At 32.9% G+C, this 16,529-nt stretch overlaps 2 protein-coding genes across 2 annotated transcripts; one reads left to right on the top strand and one right to left on the bottom strand.

Moving 5' to 3' along the window:
• The first annotated feature begins 2,699 nt into the window (after positions 1-2,699).
• On the top strand, positions 2,700-7,377 carry LOC145053542 (protein CLAVATA3 INSENSITIVE RECEPTOR KINASE 3-like). Its single transcript, XM_079001605.1, has 11 exons — positions 2,700-3,011; positions 3,128-3,260; positions 3,362-3,433; positions 3,514-3,657; positions 3,834-3,905; positions 4,008-4,067; positions 4,186-4,286; positions 4,381-4,515; positions 4,646-4,990; positions 5,530-5,909; positions 6,776-7,377. The coding sequence occupies exons 1-11, from the start codon at positions 2,915-2,917 to the stop codon at positions 7,142-7,144; spliced, it is 1,908 nt and encodes a 635-aa protein (XP_078857731.1). The 5' UTR covers positions 2,700-2,914; the 3' UTR covers positions 7,145-7,377.
• Positions 7,378-11,156: 3,779 nt separating this feature from the next.
• On the bottom strand, positions 11,157-12,965 carry LOC145053541 (uncharacterized). The gene is made up of 5 exons (XM_079001604.1): positions 12,739-12,965; positions 12,070-12,263; positions 11,712-11,796; positions 11,477-11,545; positions 11,157-11,377 (listed from the first exon to the last, which is right to left on the bottom strand). The coding sequence occupies exons 1-5, from the start codon at positions 12,820-12,822 to the stop codon at positions 11,285-11,287; spliced, it is 525 nt and encodes a 174-aa protein (XP_078857730.1). The 5' UTR covers positions 12,823-12,965; the 3' UTR covers positions 11,157-11,284.
• Positions 12,966-16,529: the final 3,564 nt, after the last annotated feature.

Raw genomic sequence — 16,529 nt, 5'->3', positions numbered from 1 at the left:
TATAGGTGTTGGAGTTTGGGGCAGTGTTTCGGGAGCGCGATTTTGTGGTTCAGTTCGGCATTGCAAGGTGAGTTAATCCTCACTATATCAACATGGTCTAAGGCACCAATGTCGGCCCTTATCAGATTTGTATCCAGGTTTATTGCATGATATGCTTTTATTTATTTACATCATTGTAGTTAGGATGGTGATATGTTTATGCTTAGTTACCTGGTTAGGTCAGTGTCCTGGTTATAGAATGAGACTATGTTAGTGACCGGTTAGGTCTGTATCCCGGTTACTGGGATGTTGCTATGATTAGTGATCTGTTAGATCAGTTTGACTTTTATATGATATGAGCTAGCATATGATATTTATGTGCACATGTTTGTTTGGTTGGGGGTTGGGTTGAGGCGGTCCTGCTTTGTGTTGTAGGTCAACATATCCGACGAGCGGTCCGGATAGGTTGTAGGCCCTACGAGGCGGTCCAGTCATGCCGAAGGCTTGGGAGCAGTCCAGATAGGCTGTAGGCCCTGCGAGGCGGTCCAATCATGCTGAAGGCTCATTATGCATACTGTAGACTCAGAGAGTGGACCAGGTGGACTGAAGGCCCAGTGTAGGCGGACCAGTCAAATTATAGACTCGAGATGCATGGTTGTTCTGTTTACTTATATGTTATATGTTATGGTTATATAGGTATGACGTTGGTATTTTAGGGGTAACTCACTAATCCTTCGAGCTTACAGTTTCAGTTTATTGTTTCAGGTTCAACGGATGACCACGGGAAGGCGAATGCCTGACTGTACACTTCCTCGATTGATGATTTTGATTTCTAGAAACTCTGATATTTAAACTATTTTGAAAACAAATTGTAATAACTGAATGATTTTAAATGATTTAAAAAGTTTAAATTGGCTCGAATTTTATGGATGTTACATATCTTGAAGAATTAATAACTATAATCAATTTTATTTAAGATCACAGGCAAGCATAAATTTGGTTATTCATTCTAAGAATTTATCACTTAAAATGATATTTTACAATGAATTTGTATTTACTAGGAAATATTATATTTTTAATGAGAAATTGTCATATTTTACTAAAAAATTATCATATTATCGCCGAGAAATGACATTATTGTGAGAAGTTGCATTTTATGTAATATTTTACTAAGATTGTGTCATGTTTATTAAAAAATGTCATTTTCTACTAAAAAATTATATTTTATAAAACACCATCATATTTTATATAGAAATTTTCAGATTTTACTGAGAAATTGCATTGTACCAAGATATTGTCTCATTTTACTAGAAATTCTCATATTTTTTCGAGAAATTTTATTTTCCTGAGAAATTATCATATTTTACAAAAAAAATATATATATATTTTACTGAGAAAGTACATTTGAATACATCGATACACTTTCCGAAGGACATCATCTAAAATATTGTGTGCATTTCTAGCCTGAGACCTTGTACAAAACTTCAACATTAGTACATTACATGTGACTCCTTTGGGTTCATTTCCCCTTTATAATCCATGTTAAAATGTTGTGAAAAATTAATAAAATAAAAAATAAGACCAGACAAATAATCAAAAGAATGCCTAGTAAAGAACACATGTGAAAATATCATTTTCTAAGCTCAAAGATGGTGTTTTGGTATGAACCTCTACAAAACTCCAAGAACACTAAAAAAGTCATGCGAAATAAACAAAAAAAACCAATCTTAGATGTACGCTTTCGGTTCGAAGGTTATAAAATGCGGTGCGACTTCATCTGTCCCGACTAGGTTTAAGGGAGGGTGATCGAGGGAACCCAGATTTGAGATCGCTTTTTATGGTTGGAGGTCTCTTTCATATCAAGAGTGTAGTGGAAAGGCTAGAGAAGATGGGTTGGATCGATATTTATATTTTTTCTTTTTCGATAGGATTCTCATCATTTGTAATCTTCGATAAATACAAGCAAAAATAACTAGAAATTGGTTTTTCTCTTTGGTATTTTGTAGACATTCCTTGAAAAATACCAAATAATAAAAACCGAATTTTTTTTGTGTGTAAATGTTAAATCTATGCAAAAAATATATGAATAAAACATAAAGAAACTTATGAAAAATAAGAAAAATATTTTTAGAGGTTATATGGTTAGGACCAATCCAGCCCAGTTCACAGCTAGAAGACCTATTTTAGAGCTTTTGAGCACCATAAGACTTCGAAGACAATGAATAGTGAGGTCTACATTTAACTTTTACCTAAATCTTAAACCAAACTTATCAAAAATTAAACTATTTTTGTCTTTTTCTCTTAAGATTATGATTTGTCATTTCATTACCCCTGAAGTAAAATATTTGTTTAATTTGACTTCAAAAATCAATGTCATTTCTTTAAATTAACTTTGTTTAGTAGGAAAAATATTTTTGTATTCATCGTCTTGAACTTTAACCATCTTAAACTTTAACCAAAATGCAAAAAAAGTGGATTTATTTAAATAAATTTGAAATTATAGAAAAATATACGTTTCTTACTTGCTTTCATCCGTGTAAAAACTAAAGATAAAAGCTAAAAAAGAGACTGGTTTAAAGAAGGATAAAGAATATGCGCATGTTAGCAAAAGCTGTGCATGTTAACCATTAAAGCAACTTGAAGGAAGCTTTAATTCCCATAATTTACACTTGACACCCCTCACTCACTGTCACTGACACCACCGTATCATCGCAACCTGATTCTCTTCTTTCCTTTTTCCTTTTTTCCTTTTTCTCTCTCTTTACAAATACCATTTGCAATGGCAAATGTTGTGACTTACCCAAATTTGCAGACGAAAATGCCCCACCATTCCAAATGAAATCAGAAGAGCTTTACTCATCATATAAACCACATTTATTTCACGTTATTTCCCCCCGAAATTTCTTCCAAAATTAATGTTCTTCACTTGCATTCAATGATGATCATGCTTCAACGCCTCAGATTTTGCTTCCTCTGTTTCTTTCTTTTTGCTCCTACTCTTTCTCTCTCTTATGAAGCTCGTAATCCAGAAGGTTTCTCTCTCTTCCTCCTCTTTTTATCCTTTTTTCAGTTTTCCTTTCTGGGTTTTTCTGGGTTTTTGAAATAATATATGGGTTTTTAAATTCTTGATCTCAATTTGTACGTGCAGTTGTAGCTTTGATTTTGATTAGAAATGGGTTGAATGATCCTCATGGAGCTCTTAGCAATTGGGATGAAGATTCAGTCGACCCTTGTAGCTGGGCTATGATTACGTGTTCCCCTGATAATCTAGTCACTGGCTTGTATGTTCTTTTCAATTTTTAACCTATACATATACATTATATGTAATATATCTTCGATTCATCACTGTTTTATCTAAAAAAATTCATGGGTTTTGTTACAGTGGAGCTCCAAGTCAAGGATTATCAGGAACATTGCAAGGAGTTATCGCTAATCTCACAAACCTCCGTCAAGTGTAAGTCATCTGTTTTTTTTTTGGAATTTCGAATGTGTTTTCTTGAAAATCTCTTATGTTTTAAAGATTTGTGAAAACAGATTGTTGCAGAACAACAACATCTCCGGCCAAATTCCGGCCGGAATAGGCCACCTTCCGAAGCTGCAAACGGTGGATCTATCAAACAACAAACTCTCCGGTCACGTGCCGGAGTCGCTGAGTCTTTTAAATAGCTTACAATATCTGTAATTATCCAAAACTTTGTCTCTCTCTAAAACTCCTTATTTGGAACATGATCATTGATGGGTCAATTTTAGTTCGATAAATTGACCGTTGAAAACATGAAAATTTTGGATTTTGTTTCTTCAAATTTGATAATGTTTGACCCTATTTTCTTTTGTTTTTGTCATGTAATGAGTAGAAGGTTGAATAACAACAGCTTATCTGGAGCTATTCCTTTGTCGTTAGCTTCTGTTCCTCAACTTGCCCTCTTGTAAGTTTTTTAATTTTTTTGTTGTTTTATTTTCTATCTTTTTTTGTAAACTTTCCTTTGAAATAAATCATTGAATCATCGACAAATATGTTCAAATTTCAGAGACTTGTCATACAACAATCTCAGTGGTCCAGTTCCCAAGTTTTCAGCAAGAACTTTCAAGTATGTATGATGATTGATCATATACCTCAGTCGTTTTTTACGTTAATTATTTGTTTTTTTCTTGAAATTAATATTAAAAATTCGTACTTTAATTCTTGATATTGTTTTTCTTCAACAGTATTGTGGGTAATCCTTTGATATGTGGAACTCATGCTAACGAAGGTTGTTATGGATCGACTTTACCTGAGCCACTATCTTTCGAGATTAATCCATCATCAGGTGTGATTTGTGAAGTTTATATAAAGAATTCGATTCTCTTTCTCTTTCTCTCTCTCTCTCTCTAACCCAAGTTTCTCTCTCTAAAAATTTTCAGGAAAAAGCAAGTCGAAAAGGGTTGCAATTGCTCTTGGAATCAGTCTAAGTTGTCTCGTTCTTCTCATTGCATCACTTGGAGTTCTTCTATGGAAGAGAAGCCGAAGCCATAAACAAAGCATCCTCGATATCAATGGTATGTATATTTTTAAGAAAATTTCAATATTCGAGTTGAAATTTACAATGATTGATATGAATTTAAAGGGTTTTTGGGTTTGACCTAAAAAGTCGAAGTATCTATCTAATTTGAAATTAACTATCGACAGACATACCAGAAGAGGGTTTAATGAACTTAGGAAACTTAAGAAGCTTCACATTCAAAGAACTCCAATACGCAACCGATAATTTTAGCTCAAAAAACATTCTTGGAGCTGGAGGATTTGGTAATGTTTACAAGGGAAAGTTAGGAGATGGGACAATGGTGGCTGTGAAACGGTTGAAAGACATCAATGGAACCGCAGGGGAATCACAATTCCGGACGGAATTGGAGCTCATTAGCTTAGCGGTTCACCGGAATTTGCTCCGGTTGATTGGCTATTGTGCAACTCCGGTGGAAAGACTCTTGGTTTACCCTTTCATGTCTAATGGCAGTGTAGCTTCAAGGCTTAGAGGTTTGTACTTTCAATCATTATTTATTGTTTATGGTACAACTCGGTACTGCATCATGGACCATCTCAAAGTCAACTCTTTTATGTATAATGTCAAAACATACTACTTTCCAATTTCAAAATTGACCCCTTATAGTTTAGTTTCATGACAATAATCTTACACTTAATAAGATGGTCTTCAGCTGTGTGTTTGACATGCACTGGACTGTCGGTGCAACGATTTTGTAGTCATGTACTGTGTTTGACTTGCACAAGACTGTCAGTGCATTGAAAAATAAAGTGAATTCGTTATAAAAAAAATAACCCTAAAAAGATTGTCTAGTCGAGGTAATATCGTAAATTTTATGAGACATGATGTGTGTGGGGCCCATTGACATTTTCATAAACAAATGTAGGATGAATAGTGGGTACTATGACAAAGTGGTTAAACACTTGCTACCTTATTTTGGTGTTTCTATTTAATTTGTCCTTGATGAAATCTTGTTACAAGGTCAACTTTTTTTAAAAACTTTTAATTTATATTTTTCCAACAAATATTTTAGGAAAACCATCTTTAGACTGGAATGCACGAAAAAAAATTGCGATAGGAGCCGCAAGAGGTTTGTTATATTTACACGAGCAGTGTGACCCGAAGATAATCCACAGAGACGTGAAAGCGGCGAATGTTCTTTTAGACGAGTTTTGTGAGGCGGTTGTGGGTGACTTTGGGCTCGCGAAACTTCTTGATCATGCGGATTCACACGTCACCACGGAGGTGCGTGGTACTGTGGGCCACATTGCACCGGAATATCTCTCCACTGGCCAATCATCAGAGAAAACAGACGTTTTTGGATTCGGGATTTTGTTGTTGGAATTGATAACGGGGATGAGAGCTTTCGAGTTTGGGAAAACGGTTAATCAAAAAGGCGCAATGCTCGAATGGGTAAGTACTTTACGCATCGAAACTTGTTCATTTCTACATGCATTAACTAGTTGTACTATTTTTGCATTTACCTAATTCGTCAATAGGAATTGAAACCCTCACATCAACTATGCTTGTGGACCATCTAGTTGTACTAATAATTCTAGACATGCATGGACAACTTGTACATCTGTATTGTGTCTCCTACCAACTTGTACATGCATAGGTCCTGGACATAGACATGCATTATGACTTGTACTTTGCATTGGTAATTTTGTGTAGGGGTTTTAGGCTGCATTACCTGCTTGTACCATTTGGGTTGCACTCATAGCAGTGCTGTTGTACAAACTACTATCTTTATTTTCTAAGACGCATTACATACTTGTACCATATAACATTTATAGTATCTCAAATTATCAATCATTTTTTATGTTATAAATTGTACTCTAGCACAAGTCCTATACATGCATTACCAACTTGTACAGTTGTAAGACATGGTCAATTATTTTCGTTCTCTAATAAATACACATAACCTACGAATTTTTTTGTACTTCTCACATTCATCCTGAGGTTGTACTATGTTACTAGGCATGCATTGGGAATAGTACAATAAAGTACAACCTCTTAATGCACATCAAAAGATTCCGAGCCTACCAAACCAAACCTTAACATCCAACAATAATTTGTATGGTACAAGTCTTTAATGCATAGGGTACAAGTCTTGAAATTATTGCTATCAGCCTATAAAACCAACACATGCATTACAAAAACGGGTACAATAGAAGTCTTTTACATCAAGAAAAGTTCTTCACATGCTACATGTATGGTACAAGTTGTCAATGCACAAAGTACAAGTCAACTAAGCATGATAAATGTTTATTTTTCAGGTGAAAAAATCACACCAAGAGAAAAAGGTGGAGCTTTTAGTAGACAAAGAGTTGGGGACAAATTATGACCAAATCGATGTGAGTGAAATGCTGCAAGTAGCATTACTGTGCACCCAGTACATCCCGGGCCACAGGCCCAGGATGTCTGAGGTGCTCAGGATGTTGGAAGGGGACGGTCTGGCTGAAAAATGGGCCGCGACTCATAATCACGTGAGCCATAACACCACCATAAGAAACCAAACAAAAAATGGATGTATGGTCCAAAAACTTGATGACAATGATGATGACTATACATCAAGCATGCTTGGGGTGATGTTGATGGATGATGACCATGATGCCCATGCCATGGAACTCTCTGGTCCAAGATGATCATCAAATGTCATTTACTAAAAATAGGGATATCAAGGAAAAAGGTGCTATATTTTTAGTTTTATATATTTAGTATTTAAATTAAAGGTTTTATGTGAAAAAGTGGATGTATAGTTTGGTAAATATGTTTGGTTTAAGGGTCTAATTTGTTTTTGGAAATTAATGTTACATTGTAGAAAAAATATTGATGACTACTTTGATATATGGTAATATGGTATGGTATGAGTTGATTATGTGGACTTGTATTTCAAATTTTTTGATGGTGTTTCTAGTGTATATTTAATTAACTATTGCTTTTTATAAAAGTTGAAGGGAAAGTATTTAACAAGGTTATTAAAAAACGTGTAGTAAAAATTAAAATACAGATTTAAATAATTGGTAATATTCGATTTAAAGTTTATGTGGGGGCATACATTGCAAATAATGATGGGTGTGTGTGTGTATGTGACAAAGCAAAAGAAGAGAAAGCGAAAGGGTCGGGAGTCTTGACCAAAAGTTGGCTGGGAGGCCCGAGACAATGTCTCCTTTTTGCAGTCATGCCCTTCATGTTTTTTTTTTCTTTATAAAAAGTGAAATTATTATCACAAATATATGATTGAACTTTTTATAAGTTTATATTTTAGATGTCTTTACTACTAAAAGGTTATAACATTAAGTGATACATAAAATAATTGATTTGATTTTATAAGTTACATATCTAAACTGTTTTTTTTTCATTTCAATTATTACATTTAGTTTATGTCACACCACTTCACTTCATATCACTTTAACTGACTAAAACCAAACAAAGGTAAAGGGATCGTGATTCGTGTATGATGATATTATCATATAATTGGGTAAATATTCTCCTTTTCTATCCTCATCCCACAAAACAATGTTAGGTTAAAACATAATTTTATACCGAAACGTTTGGCTTGTAATGTTTGATAGGGGTGAGCATTTGGACCGGTGGACCGGATCGGACCGTTTTTTTGGACCCCCGGGCCGGTTCTCGGTTCTAAGATTTCTATCCGGTCTGGTCCGGTTTTTTTTCCCGGTTCGGTCTAGTTTTTACCGGGTTTAGAACCGGTTGGATATGTTTATGATTTATGTGACGTTTTTTAAACATACATAACTCATTCGTTTTAAATCGGGTTGACCTGCGGTTTTTTCCAACATTTAGTTTACAGTTTGTAGATGAATTTAGACTATAATTTTGTTTATTTTGGTATTATATTCACTGAGTTACAATCCTTCAAAGTAGAGCTATCAAAGCTGAAAAAATTCAATTTTTCAGCAAGATTTTGTAATCTGTGACGTTTTTTAAACACTCATAACTCATTCGTTTTAAGTCGGATTGACTTCCGGTTTTTTCCAACATTTAGTTTACAGTTTGTAGATGAATTTAGACTATAATTTTGTTTATTTTGGTATTATATTCAATGAGTTACAATCCTTCAAAGTAGAGCTATCAAAGCTGAAAAAATTCAGCTTTTCAGCAAGATTTTGTAATCTGTGACGTTTTTTAAACACGCATAACTCATTCTTTTTAAGTCGGATTGACCTGCGGTTTTTTTCAAAATTAAGTTTACAGTTTGGAGATGAATTTAGACTATAATTATGTTTATTTTGGTATTATATTCACTGAGTTACAATCCTTCAAAGTAGATGTATCAAAGCTGAAAAAATTTAGCTTTTCAGCAAGATATTGTAATCTGTGACGTTTTTTAAACACTCATAACTCATTCGTTTTAAGTCGGATTGACCTGTGGTTTTTTTCAACATTTAGTTTACAGTTTGTAGATGAATTTAGACTATAATTTTGTTTATTTTGTTATTATATTCACTGAGTTACAATCCTTCAAAGTAGATGTATCAAAGCTGAAAAAATTTAGCTTTTCAGCAAGATATTGTAATCTGTGACGTTTTTTAAACACTCATAACTCATTCGTTTTAAGTCGGATTGACCTGTGGTTTTTTCCAACATTTAGTTTACAGTTTGTAGATGAATTTAGACTATAATTTTGTTTATTTTGTTATTATATTCTCTGAGTTACAATACTTCAAAGTAGAGCTACCAAAGCTGAAATATTTCAAATTTTTAACTATTATTTTAGACTATAATTCTAAATTTTATGTATTTTTGACAGATAAATCATATGAAAAGGATCTTGGTGAACTTGATTTTGTATGTTAGTTGCTTTTATTTAGAAAATTAATTTTGTAAGTTATAATATTATAACATCAATGTAGATTAGTTATGGATGAAACGGAAATGTAATCATTTTTACAAGTTGTATCGTATCAAACCCAATAACATATTCGTTTTAACGAGTTCTATCAAACCCAAAAACTTATTTTAACGACTTGTACTCTATGCAATTAAATTTGTATCGGTCCAAATGGGTCCAAGAACCGGAAAACCCGGACCCGGACCTGGACCCGGACACGGACATGACTCATCCGGTCCGGTCCACAGTCCACAATATTCTCCAAAATCGGTATGGTCTAAGAGTCGATCCGGTCCGGTTCGGTCCAAATACTCACCCCTAATGTTTGAGTCATAAAGGTGGTTTCGCCCATCTAAGTAGGGTCGTTTTGTTTTTTTTATTTTTTTTTAAAGTTAAAAAGTTTTGGAAAAAGATAAAATAAGTTAATCATATTTATAGTTTTCCAGCAAATATCAAAAAATTAGATAAATGTCCTGAACAAAAGGACTAGTCTCGGACCGCACCCGAAAAAAAAAGCAAGACCAGACCGAAAAAAGATTGTCCTAAAAAGATTGGTCCGAAACCGTCCAAGATCGGTCTGATAAAAAACCGGACTGTTCTGAGAGCGGTCCCAAAAAAAATTGGACCGTTCCAAGACTGACAGAAGACCGGTTCGAGACCGACCAAAGACTGGTTTGAGACCGATCTCAAAAAGGACCGGAAGTCAAATTTTATAAATATATCCTTTTTGTGTTAATTATATACTTATTAATACGCACAAAAAGACCACGAGTCTGTATCAAAAAAGACTGAGACCCGTCCCAAAAAAGATCGGGTCGAAAGAGACTGGTTTGAAAAAAGACTGGCTAGAGACCAGATGGGACCGGACTGAAAAAAGATCGGCTCGAGACCAGACGGGACCAATCCGAAAAAAAGATTGGACTGCTCCGAGATCCACCACAAAAAGACTGAACCGTTTCTAGACCTGTCCGAGACAGCAAATAATAACATTTGCGAAATCCGTAAATGGACTGAAAAATAATCAATGGGCTGGAAATGCCATTTTGGGCTATTAAAAAAATCTTATTGTGCTACGAAATGGGCTGTGAAACGATACGTTTGATATATAAGACATATTTCTCTCAATCTTTCTTCAATTTTTACATTATTTTTTGGGTGAGAACCCTTTCAAGAAAACGTTTGGTTGAAAAATGTTCTTCGATGATTTTATCACCATTTTTTTTTTTGAAATTTTGTTTATCTGTGAAATTAAGAGTTTACAAGATCTGATTTGCAAAATTCTCTGAATTTATTTATTTGTTATTATTGTTATTATTATATGTACATTTGCATGTTAAACCTTCAATATAAACTTATTTTTGTTGTTGAAATAGTCCTTAAAAACTGTTCCACAAAAAAAAAATCAAAAAACGGTCGGGTTGTTTGCTTTTTCGGTAAAACCTGAATTTTCAGTGTTTTTTTTTCTTCATAAAAACAATTTTGATCTATAATGACTTCTCAAAGTCATCTTCAAAATCACTGATTATTTTGGACATTTTGCTAATCTTTTACTATGTCTTCAAAAATTTGGTAAATGAGATATCCTATTTTATCTTTTGTCTAAAAAGAAAAGCATTCATAACATTTTCAAATATGGTCCAATATTAATGCTCTTAACATCATCTCATGTCTTAATTGGTTAAGACTTTGCTTTTTTCCAAAAAATCATCTCATTCTACCACCTCTTGGTGCATAGTTTCACAACGTTAAACACTAGAAAACATCATTTGAGTATTAATTTAAAGCAATTAAACTAATCCAAATTTAAAAAGTTGTTCTAGATAAGTCTAAGTTGAGCCGAATATATGTGTAAATATATCATTACAATCAACGAGACTAAATACTCAAAATCATTTCACAAAACAAAATATGATCAAATTGAAGTCCCTTTCTATCGTGCTTTTGCTTTAACAAATTTGCCTCTTGACGCTTTCTTCTCCATCTTCTCTCTTTTCTTTCTTGTCTTTTCATCTTCTTCAACTCCCTATCAATAACAAATGGAGCCCAATAGATTCAAACTTATTGTTAAAATTAATTAATTAACTTTTTTTTAATATATAAATTTAAGTGAAAGAAACACCACCTCTGAGCCTCCCTGAGGGAGAAATCCCTTAATTAAACCCCATCCTTTATACACTGCAAATCCTGGTATCTAAACAAATCAAACAAAAATATAAATTGTAACAGATAGAAAAAATACAAAGTATTGAAAATTTGGGGATAAAAAAAAAGCATTATATATATATATATATATATATATATATATATATATATATATATATATATATATATATATTGTTAATAAAAAAATGATTTACCACAGCATATATCCACCAAAACTTCCCAGAAATGATAGATGTGAGTTGTACAAAGCATGTAATGTAAATAACATCATGCAGATATCTGCACACAACATTCATAGCAAAATTATTAACCTGATATTACCTTGCTGACATGGCAACCGTTCATGCCATGTCAGCTTACAAGTACTACAAATGCTGACATGGAAAAACACACACATATATATACTTTTAATAATAATATAAAAAAACTAAACTTATGTTACAAGTACAACACATCATAAGAACCATTTGAATCCTCCATGTCAACATATTTGGCATCTGTGTTGCCACGTCAGCATAAGGATGGAAAAGTAAAATGATACATATTACATACCCACAAGCTCCACCAGTACTCATATCGAATCCTCCATCAAAAAGGTCTCCATTATCAGAATAAGTAGGTTTTGCCATGGATGCCAGCTGTGTATAGCAGAGATAGTAGGCACTTGAAGTCAAGATTAAGCCAATCCAATGAAGCCATGTAAAACTTGAATAGAACACCCCTGCTCTTAACAAGATGTAAACAACCTGTAATTTATCATCAAACTCATGTTTTAATGTCTTTAGGATTGAGTTATTCAAGTGTATCTTATGAAGAAGAAAAGGATGAAAACAAGAATATGTGTAGGTTGATTATGTTCACCAAATTAAGAAAATAAGGAAATGTTTATCGATCTCATTAAGCACTTTGATTAAGAGGATGAAGAAGAAAAACAAAACCCTATCGATTGGTGATGAGATATGAGATTGGAGAAAGAAGAGGCACACCTAGATTTCTAATTTTAGAACCTTATAGGAGCTTTAAAGATTTAGAATTCTAATCGTTCTATGTATCTCTTCCTGTCAACAGCAGGAGTTTTATTTACAATTAACATTGGCAATACAGAATCAGATACACGTTTGACTTCTAATCTATGCTATCGTAATCGATCGAGATACTATATATCAAGCAATTGAAAAGGAACAGTGTATAAAAGGATTTATGAAGGGAACAGAAGTTTACATTGCAGGCGATAATGATGCGAAAGAGATTGTTCATATGACGTGTGTTCTCATCCCTTCGCTTCTTCGCACCTTGATTTGCCATTTCTTGGAGATCTCCGCCTTGTTATTGATTTGACTCCGTGAGAATTGAAGGAATATAGGGGAAAACGAAAAACCCTTGACCAGATGACTGAGAATTGGGAAGAGATGCTGAGCTTTGAAGTCTTGAATTGAATCTCCACCAGTTTGACATCAACGATTCACGGGTGGTTCGGTTTTTGCCCCAAATAGAGATGAGAAAGCTCGAATCCGACGGAACCCCGTACCCAAACCCAAACCCAAACCCAGACCCAGACCCAGACCCGAATCACTAATATCGTGTTATTTTGGAACTTTTTTTTTTTATAAAGTCTCAAATGTCTTTTTTTTTTCAATATAAAGTTTTATATTTTTAGATAAAAATAATCTGTCATTTCATATTAAAATAAAATAAAAATTATTTTTTCATTAATTTAGACAAAATGTTTAATAATAAAACTTTTATGTTTAAAAAATATAGAACTTTATCAAAAAATTTCCTAAAATAATGAGATTTTTCTACATAAAACCCTATTAAGTATCGACCATTTATTAAAACTCGTATAGTATAATTACTACTTTGAAAATTAATAAGTGTCAGTCAATATTTTGTAAAAATCTGATTTTCAAAATCCAACTTCTGACGGACATAAAACTATTTAGTAATGGATTGTTTAATATGTTTTTTATTGGGACGGTAAGAGAGTAAGGTCTTGATTTGAATAATTTTTCCCTATTAACATGAGAAATGGTACATACAATAATTTTTGGATGGATACATGGCTTGGGTATCTTCCATTCAAGCAAAAACACCATTATTTTTTTATTTTTTATTTTATTTATTTATTTGCTTTGGACATAAATAAAGATGGAATGATTGCAAACTGGTTGTATTAAGCTTATTGACCTCTAGTTTTGCATAGACAACCGAGAGGAGGTGTAGAGGACACATTAGGCTACATAGAGTGGTCACGAGTGATTCTAGTGTGGAGAAGATGCCATGTCATTATTTATCCTTTCCACAACCAACCCACTAGGTTGTGGAAATGGTATTCACTAGTGGTTAAGGTGTGAAGAGGCAAAAAGAAGGAGAGAGAAAAAGAAAAAAATATGAGGGGAAGAAAAGCTAGCCAATGAGATCATCCGTCTTCATGCGTCTTCACCAAGACGCCACAACCAAACCACCAAGGCTAGGAAATGGTGTTCACGCGTCTTGGCCCCTCCACATCAGCTTTTCACGCGTGAAAAAGCTTCTACTCCTGATAGCCTTATGGGTTGAACCGGAGTGATTTGCGAAGTTTTGTGTTTACAAAGTCCAAAGTTCGCTTGTTTTGGTATATTGATTCTAATGTGTTTTCTCGGTAACTTCACTTTGAGTTTATCTTGATAGTGGCACCTTGATTACCAGTGAAGAGCCAACTAGATGGAACAATTTTGTTCTAATCAAGTTGACCATTTGACTTTAGAGGTTGGCTCTAAACGAATCACTACATGCATTAAAATTTCGAAAAAATGTACAATTTAGACTCTATCTACTATTTGTCCTATTTGTGGTTCGGCTAAAGAGACCATGAACCACTTCTTTCTTTCTTGCTCAAACCTTATACATATATGGAGGCTTATCAAAAGATGGTGGGATGTTGCGTACCCCTCCATCTTGACCACGTATAGTTGAATCTCTTGAGCGGATAACTTCAAGCTTTACGGTGGCTAAATGAAGTGTTTTGATGTGGTCATAATCACCACTATTTGAGTCTTTGATTACATTATCTCATTTTTGTTCCTTTTTATTAGTAACAAACTTACAAAAGTAAAGAGAAAAAAGTAATTCCCTATATTGCAATGACCCGTCCTTTGCTTCTATGAGTTTATAACTTACAGCTACCTAGCTACCTACTTGTTAGTTTTATAATCCATTGATTTTCTACATAAAAGCATATAGAGAAATCATTTCTAAGGAAGTCAATAATTAGACAAACATTTCTTATTTAAATTTTTTGTTCTTATAATTTTCCATATTAGTGTCGCCTCATATATCGGTATTTATGGTTTATTTATTATATAGGTTCACTACTAGGTTTTTCTTGACAAACATTGTATGTCATAAATACCTATACATGACAGACAAATGTATGTCAAGGAAAGTCATGTCATAAATGAAAATGACAGACATTTGGTCTGTCATAAAATTCACGACGGACTTTGTATGCCGTAATTTGTAAAATGTCGGTAATGCTCGACATACGTTTTACGACTTACCATTACGATATATTTTGTACACCATGAGTTTTGACATAATTTTACGATATATATATATATATATATATATATATATATATATATATATATATATATATATATATATATATATATATATATATATATATCAAGGTTGTAAAAACCGTTTGACGGTAGCTCGGCGGTCGACTAACGATAAGCGATTAATTAGACTCGGAGGGGATTAATCGGGGACCCTAAATTATTTAAAAAATTAATATTTCCAAAAAAATTAAGTATTTGAAAATTTTAAATTTAAATTTTTGAATTTTTAAAAACTTTAGTATAATATTTTAAAATTTGAAAGCTTAAAAATTTAAAACATTAAAATTTTGGTGTAATATTTGAAAATTATTTATTTTTGAATTTGTTTAAATATTTCCCGCCGAGGACCGCCAAGCCCGAGTTTGACCGATTTTGACCAATTTCCGCCAAGCACCCTAATTGTAATCTGTTCGAGACCGCCAAACGATTAATCGCCGATTAATCGGCCACCAAGACCGATTTTTGCAACACTGATATATATATATATATATATATATATATATATATATATATATATATATATATATATATATATATATATATATTAATCAAACGGAAATACACATTTAATGTCTCGTAATACAAAATAAAATATCATACATATAGAAAAAGACAATCCATTACATAAACCATAGTGTCAAATACAAATATATATTACGAACATGTCTTTAATTTTTTCTTATTATAGCATTTTACTTTCATATTCCAAATTTATCATCGTACTTTTATATTCCAACTTTAAAATGTAATTGAACATGCTAGAAAAGACATGAATGCCCTTCATTGAGAAAGACCTACAAAGCTTATTCAGTTATGTCCTATTTTAGTTTATTATGATGGAATCAAGGTTAGAATGAAAAGGTTCATACATTCGATTTAAATAAAGTTGTTTGGCTTGCTGGAATGAAATCGACTATTCTTAAAGGAATGTGATTCCTTTCGTTTTGTTTAATTTCATTCCATAGTTTTGGGTTATTTCTTTTCATTCCAACATGAAATGGATAGGAATGAAACATTGCAAAATGACTCATTATGCAACTTTTAATGGAATGAACCATTGCAAAAGAGTAAATTATGTTTCCCAAGTCAAATCTATAAAGTATGTTGCTATTTCATGCATTTTATAACCAAAAAAGTCCTAAATGCAAGAAATAACAACCTACTTATACTTATTTATGGAAAAGGAACCTTAAAAGCAATAAATAGAAAAGCACATTGCTATTTCTTGCACTTGTGACAAAAATGGTTTGTGTAATAAAAAGAGTTATGCTTTTTTTTTCCTTAATCAAATCAATTAACCTGAAAATCGAGATAATTTAAAAAAAATGAGAAAAATCATTGAATGTTTACCTATCGGGTTAAATGTAACGCCCCGATTCTCAGGTATTGATTTAAATAAGATTTCTTGGG

This window comes from Lactuca serriola, chromosome 5 (assembly GCF_051521515.1).
Source record: "Lactuca serriola cultivar US96UC23 chromosome 5, Lser_US96UC23_V15, whole genome shotgun sequence".
NCBI lineage: Eukaryota > Viridiplantae > Streptophyta > Magnoliopsida > Asterales > Asteraceae > Lactuca > Lactuca serriola.
Note: the sequence above shows the minus strand (reverse complement) of the source record. Positions and strands in the feature narration are given on the sequence as shown.

Excerpts from the sequence above, each read along its gene's own strand:
- LOC145053542 (XM_079001605.1), top strand. The coding sequence starts at position 2,915 with ATGATGATCATGCTTCAACGCCTCAGATTTTGCTTCCTCTGTTTCTTT. Across the intron at positions 3,906-4,007 it reads GTTCCTCAACTTGCCCTCTT|AGACTTGTCATACAACAATC; the intron begins GTAAGTTTTTTA and ends TTCAAATTTCAG. Across the intron at positions 4,068-4,185 it reads TTTTCAGCAAGAACTTTCAA|TATTGTGGGTAATCCTTTGA; the intron begins GTATGTATGATG and ends TTTCTTCAACAG.
- LOC145053541 (XM_079001604.1), bottom strand. The coding sequence starts at position 12,822 with ATGGCAAATCAAGGTGCGAAGAAGCGAAGGGATGAGAACACACGTCAT. Across the intron at positions 11,546-11,711 it reads TTTGGTGGATATATGCTGTG|ATACCAGGATTTGCAGTGTA; the intron begins GTAAATCATTTT and ends TGATTTGTTTAG. Across the intron at positions 11,378-11,476 it reads TCCCTCAGGGAGGCTCAGAG|GGAGTTGAAGAAGATGAAAA; the intron begins GTGGTGTTTCTT and ends TGTTATTGATAG.